The 8637-nt window shown below is 34.4% G+C and overlaps 1 protein-coding gene across 1 annotated transcript; it reads left to right on the top strand.

Annotated features, from left to right (window-relative positions):
* Positions 1–349: 349 nt before the first annotated feature.
* LOC100249277 (FACT complex subunit SSRP1) lies at positions 350–7987 on the top strand. The gene is made up of 16 exons (XM_002282502.4): positions 350–658; positions 1444–1629; positions 2800–2905; positions 3672–3808; positions 4091–4174; positions 4263–4357; positions 4580–4688; positions 4880–4966; positions 5061–5153; positions 5341–5538; positions 5658–5803; positions 5885–6032; positions 6162–6260; positions 6356–6538; positions 7510–7588; positions 7715–7987. The coding sequence occupies exons 1-16, from the start codon at positions 605–607 to the stop codon at positions 7843–7845; spliced, it is 1935 nt and encodes a 644-aa protein (XP_002282538.1). The 5' UTR covers positions 350–604; the 3' UTR covers positions 7846–7987.
* The last annotated feature ends 650 nt before the right edge of the window (positions 7988–8637 follow it).

The raw sequence follows: 8637 nt of genomic DNA, 5'->3' as shown, positions 1-8637 counted from the left end.
TTTCTATTTTTTAGAATAAAAAAACTGACAAAAAAAAAAAAAAAAACCATTCTCTGTTTTCTATTTTTAAGGATAGAAATATAATATTTGTAGAGAACATCTTTTAATTATTTTTAAAAATAATTATATAAATATATAAAATGATTAAAAATAAAACACTAAATATAAAAATGATTAGAATTTGAAACAAATTTTTATTTTATAAAATATTATATAACAGTTTTCAAAAGTTATTTTTTAGAACTATTTAAAAAAAACAGACCCAAAAAAATTATTAAATTTAATTCTTTCGTCTTAAAACCTCCTCGTTTGGATCTTTGAAAACCTCTACAAACCATCATATTTTCTCATTAACTTTTCATATTTTGGAAAAACCCATAACAAAATATTCTTAATTACATTTTAAGAAAATTCCTATTTTTAATGATATGTAGAGTCCTGCCCTAAAATTTCCTCCAAAATTAATCCATTTTTCTTTTTCTATCTCCCCATTTTCGCGCCATCTGTCGGTGTGCGCAGTGCGCACTGCTGAACACGTATATAAGGGTTTTCCTTCCCCAAACCACCTCACTTCATTTAGAGCTGCGCTCGCTCTCTCTGAACCATGTCGGAGGGTCATCTCTTCAACAATATCTCTCTCGGCGGTCGCGGTGGAACGGTGAGTCTCCTCGGCTCTGTCTATCTTCTGTTTACTTCTTCGTTTCTGTTGTTTTTTTCCGTTTCATATGTTCACGAAACCCTAATCGCTTTTCGAAACCCTAATTATGTGTTTGTGTCCGTCCGAGACCTGCTTTAAGAGTTTTTAGGATCTAATTTATTCCCATACATTGTGCGGGTTCGTGTCTCTTCTTGTGCCTGCTCTATGGAGGCCTAAGTTTTGCTTGTTCGAACATTTTTTCCCCTCTAGTGCTTTGTCCGTAGAGTTTGCGAAAAGAAGTTCGTTAGGCCTGGTTTTTCATTTTTTCATTTAAAATAAAAATAAAAATTTCTGATGTGAATTGCAGAAGTTTAGTTTTGTGGAGATTCAGTTTGGCTGGCAATGAATCTAAGCCACACTTCTTTCTTTATCTTGAAACCCTAAACTCATTCAATTGGTAGAAGTTTTCCCCTTTTTTGTATTGCTCATTAGAAAAAAAGATTGTTCCCCTTTGTATATAAGGAAATGGTGAATTTGGGTCCTTTGGTTTCTCAGCTTAGAATCTTACTGTAGGTTGTAACTTTATTTAGTTATTTATTTATTTGTAACTTTATTGTTATTTTTATTTTTATTTATTTTTATTTTTATTTTCGGATTAACAAACTGGGCATCTTTGGGTAGTTACATTATCTCCGACTTTGATTCTCCAAATTCTGAATGTTGGAGAAATGCTATGGGTGCTTCTTTCGGAATTTATTTTCTCACCTATTATGTGTGAATGCATATTTTGGTTCTTCTAAATGCAGAATCCAGGGCAGTTGAGGGTTCATCCAGGAGGGATATTATGGAAAAAGCAAGGAGGTGGAAAGGCTGTTGAGGTTGACAAATCTGATATTGTCGGGGTGACCTGGATGAAAGTCCCAAGAACTAATCAGCTTGGTGTTCGAGTTAAAGATGGGTTATACTACAAATTCACTGGTTTCCGTGAGCAGGTTATTTCAAGCCTCTTATCTCCTCGCTTGAATTTTCCTACTATGGGTTAAGAAAGTTGATTATGAAGGGATAAATTAACATGGGGAAAAAAATCAGTGGAATTCTTATTTCCCCTTAGCTTTTTGAAGCTTTGCATGCTTGGGAATTTACAGTGAAGTTTAGTATTCCAGAGGGGGCTGCTATAACTATTTTGGTTTTTGGTTTGCATTTGGAACAAAACTAATGCATGTGCCACCTCATTGAAGGCCTTTTTTTAAATTTTATCTGATCCATTGGGTTCAATGGAATGGTTATGAGTTATGGTTATCGAGGTATACCTTAGCACCCAGGCCAAAGGTGCAGCCACGCCCCAACTGTGGCGCCACATGCCTCATTGAAGATGTGTGGCTTGTCAGCGAGGCAACACCTCATCTATATTTTTTTTACCTCCAAATCAGGGCAAAATAATGTCTTTTTTTTTCTTTTAAATGAATAGAGGAAACAACATCATTTGCCACTGTTTTTTTTTGAAGAAAAAGTGAACGTATCTTGCCAACAAGCTGTGCTTCATCTGTTTTTCTTTTTTGTTGTTGTTATTATTATTATTTTTCAACTAAGTGTAAGAGCAACATCATTTTGGCCCCTTTTTGAAAACCAAATGTTGTGTTGCCCTCTTATCTTAGGAAAAGGGAACCCAAAAAAAACAATGTTACACTTGTGACAATGTGTTGAAAAATGTCAACACTCAAAAAGTGCTTATGTTTTCATCTGTTTTTTTAGCTTGTCAGCACCAAAAAAATATAGAAATTGATTATTCCTTTTTTCAGTTTTACCCTTTTATTAGTGAAGTTTCTGATGCATATTGAAATTTCTTATTATTGCATTATTCTTTGGAGGATGCTTTTTATAAAGGTTTGGGATTTTTTATTTTATTTTATTTTTTTTATGTATTTTTTGGTTGCTTAAATAGGAGTTTGGATCATACTTGGTAACAACTGAGTGTTTGCATATTAAAATTTATAGTATTTTATAAAATTGTACATTGCCTAAGGTTGTTCCTCACTTCACTCAAGTGTGTGCTTGGGTTGTGCCTAGCCCAGAGGAGACCTTTGTGCCCAGGGTGCACCTTGCATGTTTCAGACTATAAATATGCCCAGTACTGATCTCATGCTTCTGAACTTGTTTTGCAGGATGTCACTAATTTGACCAATTTTTTCCAACATTCTTGTGGATTAAACCCAGAAGAGAAGCAGCTTTCTGTGAGTGGCCGCAACTGGGGAGAAGTTGATTTAAATGGTTAGTGAGTATTTTATGATTGCTAATGTTTGCTGTTATTGCATTCCTTTTTTAATGATCTCTTTCTTGTCTCTTGTAGTTTTTACAGTTTCAGTTCCTCAGAATTCATCCACTTAAACTTATGGGCATGCTACCTCTGATTTGGCCTGTAGACTTTTTCTTTTAGATTTGTACGTTTTTTTCAGTTAAATATATTTGAAAATTATTTAAAGGAATTTTCACCATCTTAAGGCTAGTTTCCTGTAAAATTCTAGGAAGTTTTGAAGTTAAAAACTTAAAGTTATGCTGAGGATTTTAATGCCAGTATGAACTTGTAATTTCTCTGACTTCTTTGCTTAACTTATAGTATTTTCTGTACCTACTATAACATCACCTAGTGCAAGGAGTAGAGGACTAATATTGTTTCTATTCTATTATAAGCTCACAGATGACAAAGAAAAGATAATAAATGGCTCCTTTTATAAGCTACTAAATTTTAGGTGACTTTCTTCTGGTGAAAGCGCAGCTCGTAGCTTTATATTTTGTTTGGAATTTAGTCATATGCTTTTATAGATGCTGCATGCAGATCCTTTTTTTTTTTTTCCCTCAGCCACTTATTTTTTTTTGCTTACATTTAGTTTCTATGTACTACGCTGTCCAATTCAACTCTTTTCCATGCCTTAGATTTTCTGCATTTCAGCTATTTTGTTGGCTTGATCATCTTTTGTTCCTTTGCTTCCATTTTCTGGTATGCTGTGAACAAACTAATCCTCCTTGCTTTTTGCAGGCAATATGCTGACTTTTCTGGTTGGTTCGAAGCAAGCATTTGAAGTATCTTTAGCAGATGTTTCACAGACACAGATGCAAGGGAAAAATGATGTCATTTTGGAGTTCCACGTGGATGATACAACTGGGGCTAATGAGGTTTGTCGCTTACAAATGCTGCCTACTTAATCTGAATGACTCAATATGGTAGTTTTCCTACAATTGATGCTTCTAGGTTCATAGTTTCCTGCAGTATCCTTCTATCTAAACCTGGTTTCATTGGTGGCATGGTTAAAATCCTTGACTAGTTTACTTTTTCTTTGAGTAATTCTGTTGATCCTTATGCTTCTTTTTTTTTTTTTTTTTTTTCACTCTTTTACATTGCTTTTTCTTGGGGTAATTCTGTTGATCTTTGTGACAATTTTTTTGGGTTGTGATCAGAAAGATTCATTGATGGAGATAAGCTTTCACATACCAAATTCCAATACCCAATTTGTTGGTGATGAAAATCGTCCTCCAGCTCAAGTGAGTTCTGTTTTTCTACTGTGTTAGAATTGTGCGTATGAACATATACTTATTCCTTACTAATGACATGCGATGAACTTGCTGTTAGGTATTCCGTGATAAAATTATGTCAATGGCGGATGTTGGTGCTGGAGGTGAAGAAGCAGTTGTTACATTTGAGGGGATTGCGATTCTTACACCAAGGTAGATGTTGTTGAATGCTAACCGGGAATGAATATATTTCTAGCAGGCTTCATCTTTCTTTGTCTGTTACAATAATTATTTGCCTTTTGAAAAAAAAATCGTCTATAGTTATTTGTTAACCTATTGTACTTGTATTCTGTTTTTATTTTTTATTTTTTTATTTTGTTTTTTATCATTTCATCTCTTATACAAGTAGCTAATGAAAGCATTTGCTTTCTGTAGGGGACGGTACAGTGTGGAACTGCATTTGTCATTCCTACGCCTGCAGGGTCAGGCTAACGATTTTAAAATTCAATACAGCAGTGTCGTTCGCCTTTTCTTACTACCTAAGGTTTTTCCCTATCTTGCATGCCACTAATATTCTGATTAGATAATGTCTTTCTGCACTACATGGGGATAACTAATCTGTTATTTATCTGTGGATTTATGTAATGTTTCTTCAAGTTGCAGTTGATTGCAGTTCTATTTTGGATAACCTATGCTTGTTTAAATTTCATATGGGATTGTTACGTGTTTGTGCAGTCTAACCAGCCACATACCTTTGTTGTTGTGACACTGGATCCACCAATCCGTAAAGGGCAGACTTTGTATCCACATATTGTGATGCAGGTATTGTTGGTTTATTAATGTTGATGGTAACCATTTTGGGTTTCTTGTAATTTTTATGCTTCCATGCACTGATTGTTTGCTCTATCTTTTACAGTTTGAAACAGACTATGTGGTTCAAAGTGAATTGTCATTAAGTGAAGAACTTTTGAATAGCAAGTACAAGGACAAGTTGGAGCCTTCATATAAGGTTATGGAATGAATGATGTTTCAACTCTTCAAGCCAATTTTTATACAATTCTGTTGTTTAATTGGGTTTAAATACGCATTGTATTTAGCAAATATGGTTGTATATACACCTTTGCACATCATTAATATGTGAACTTGTGTTCTGAATCCAAATGCATTACTGAGTATTTGTTGCCTTCAATAAACAGGGACTCATTCATGAAGTCTTCACCTTGATATTGCGTGGCTTATCTGGTGCCAAGGTCACAAAACCAGGGAAATTCCGGAGCTGTCAGGATGGTTATGCAGTGAAGTCATCATTGAAAGCTGAAGATGGTGTTTTGTATCCACTAGAAAAGAGCTTCTTCTTTTTACCCAAGCCTCCTACCCTTATTCTTCATGAGGAGGTATAATTTCCTGACCATGTGATTTAATCTGGTTAGTTGATCTGGTTGATTTTATGTGGAATATGAAATTTTGTTGTCTTTTTTGCTTGATCTCATTAGTTTTATTGTATTTTATTTAGATTGACTATGTTGAGTTTGAGAGGCATGCTGCTGGAGGCTCAAATATGCATTACTTTGATCTTCTTATAAGACTAAAGACTGAACAAGAACATCTCTTCCGGAATATTCAGAGGAATGAATACCATAATCTTTTTGACTTTATCAGGTTGGATTGAATCTCTTTTTTTCATAGGGATAAGAATTTTTGGGATGTTATTGAATCTCTTTTCCATTTGCTTCCATGCAGTGGGAAAGGCTTGAAAATTATGAATCTTGGAGATGTCCAAACCGCAGATGGTGTTGCTGCTGTTCTTCAGAATGATGATGATGATGCTGTTGACCCACATCTTGAGCGGATTAAGAATGAAGCTGGTGGAGATGAGAGTGATGAAGAGGTGACCTTTACTTTTCTCTCTCTTTTAGTTAATTTGTGAAGAATTCTTCCTTTTTGATTTTTAATTTTTTTTTTCATATGTCCTTGTCCATGTATGCATGGATGTTTTTAAGCTGGTAAATTTCTGCAGGATGAAGATTTTGTTCTTGACAAGGACGACGGAGGCTCTCCTACTGATGATTCTGGGGAAGAGGAATCTGATGCTAGTGAAAGTGGAGGCGAGAAAGAAGTAAGCTATTTCATCTCATCTTACATTCTCAATCTTTTAAGAAATATCTATGTTAAGCTTGTGAACCATATTTACTCAAATTAATCAAATTCCAGAAGCCTTCCAAAAAGGAATCCAAGAAAGAGCCTTCTGTTTCTAAGGCATCTTCGTCTAAGAAGAAACCCAAAGATGGAGATGAAGATGGTTCAAAGAAGAGAAAACAGAAGAAGAAAAAGGATCCAAATGCGCCAAAGAGGGCTATGTCTGGTTTCATGTTCTTTTCACAAACTGAAAGGGAGGTGTGTTTCTCTTGCATACATTACTGCTTCTCTGTTTATACATTTTTGTATTGGTAAGATGTGATATCATATGATGCCGTATATTTTTATGCACCTTTTTCAAATATGAGTCCGGTTTTTTTTCTTTGCTTACATTGCTTAACTGAGTGTTTAGCCTAGTGACTAAATGCCAGATGGTGAGAGATTCAATCAAGAAAAGCTACTGTGTTGACATTTTGTGATGAATTAACACAACAAATTTGAAGTTTATATTTTCTTTTGTCTGTTTATGGGTTTCTGTGTTGTAAGAGGTTAGAGATTGGAAATGCTTTCTAGTTGCCATTGCCCATGCCCTTTCATGACTGCTTGATATTGTTACATACCACTGCATCCACCAGGGTTTCCCGAGCTATGTCATTAGATTTACTTGTAATTGTGGATTATCTTCACAGAAATGCTCCTAAGTGTACATGCGCCACTTGAATTTAGGATTTTGATTACAATTTTTGCTGTTGATGTCGCCTTTTCCTTTCTTTACCTTGTTTGTTGCTGAGTATAGTAAGTAGGAATTTGGTGGTGACAACTATAACTGTGGTATTTGGAGGAAGCATTGCAGAAATTTCATTGTATATAAATTGTTCAGAATGGTGTCATCTCCAGGATTGATAAGATCAATCGTTATCCAAAATTTGCTAAGAATGTCATTTTGTGGTAGGACACTTGAAACTCCTACAAATTTCCTAGAATAAATGCCAAATGGGTTGCTCTGGTCTCATAGGCTTGCACTCTGCTCCTTTAAATTTTAAACACCAGATCACCAATTAATAATATACCTCTGTTTGTTGTATATACGGACGTCAGGTGCTCCATCCATGCCATTTCCAAATGTTTTTTCTTGTTCTGTTTGAATTATTCGGAATTAAAGATTGCTGCATTACCTCTTTTATGTGGGCCAATAATGGATTGCTTGTATCATCATTTTTTCAATGCAGAATATAAAGAAAAGTACTCCTGGAATTGCATTCACTGAGGTGGGGAGAGTTCTTGGTGATAAGTGGAAAAAGATGACAGGTATTTTTTTTTAATGAATTTAATGTTTCAGTTTCATCATATCACTTCATCAGTTAATTTCCATGTGCCTTAGATTATTATCAGTGGTTTAACTGATTTTCACTGTGCTGTACCCAATATGTGCAGCGGAGGAGAAAGAACCCTACGAAGCGAAAGCTCAAGCAGATAAGAAACGATACAGGGATGAAATTAGCGGCTACAAGAGCAACCCACAACCCATGAACGTAGACTCCGGGAATGAATCCGACAGTGAATAGTTTCACAAGTAGTATGAAGTTTCCCATCAGTTATTGTTGCATTAACATTATAAATGATATAATTTTTTAGGATATATATATATATATATATATATATATATATATAGTAATGACTTATAATGCAATGCATCTATTTTTGATACATGCATGGTGATTCAACCATTCTTGGGCGGGTAAAATCTCTCATCTCAGATGCAGCTCCCCTCTCTCTGTTTGGTTCAGGGAAAGGTTCCAATTGACTTGGAAAGTTTAAACCTCAAGAAGCAATCTTATCGGAAATTGCAGTATATAAATGGCCTAATGAGCCATATTTATCTCATTTTCATCCCAGTCAAGTTTAGGGGTTCTTTTAAGTCTCCAAGGCTATTCCTCTTCCACAAATTTTTGTTTGAAATATTATATCGGTAAAAGTTCTACTTTATTAAGATTTATGTTAAAGTTGGTTGGAAATGAAGATAATCAGGTTAGGGGTAGGTAGGTTTGAATTTAAAAAATCTTGAGGTGAGCCCGGTTCAAACACTGGCCCTCTCTTGGTTGTATGATGTATGATGTATATAATGGTATTTAACAATGATTTATTTTTTTAAAATGTTTTTAACTAACATGTATGAAATATATATATATATATATATATATATATATATATATGTTTTTAAATAATATAAATTGTAAAAGATTTCTAATATTTGATTATATATAAAATATATTTATATTTAATATAATTTAAAACTAAAAAATAAACATAGCAGGCATATGAAATTCACAACTTGTAGTGCAGGCGTAGTGTATGGA

This window comes from Vitis vinifera, chromosome 14 (assembly GCF_030704535.1).
Source record: "Vitis vinifera cultivar Pinot Noir 40024 chromosome 14, ASM3070453v1".
In the NCBI taxonomy this organism is placed as follows: domain Eukaryota; kingdom Viridiplantae; phylum Streptophyta; class Magnoliopsida; order Vitales; family Vitaceae; genus Vitis; species Vitis vinifera.
This window is presented reverse-complemented; position numbering and strand designations above follow the sequence as displayed.

What these genes read in the sequence shown, in the direction of transcription:
- LOC100249277 (XM_002282502.4), top strand. Translation starts at nt 605, where the DNA reads ATGTCGGAGGGTCATCTCTTCAACAATATCTCTCTCGGCGGTCGCGGT. An exon ending in TCGGCGGTCGCGGTGGAACG is followed by an intron (nt 659 to 1,443) that starts GTGAGTCTCCTC and finishes TTCTAAATGCAG; the next exon opens with AATCCAGGGCAGTTGAGGGT. An exon ending in TAAGTGGAAAAAGATGACAG is followed by an intron (nt 7,589 to 7,714) that starts GTATTTTTTTTT and finishes CAATATGTGCAG; the next exon opens with CGGAGGAGAAAGAACCCTAC.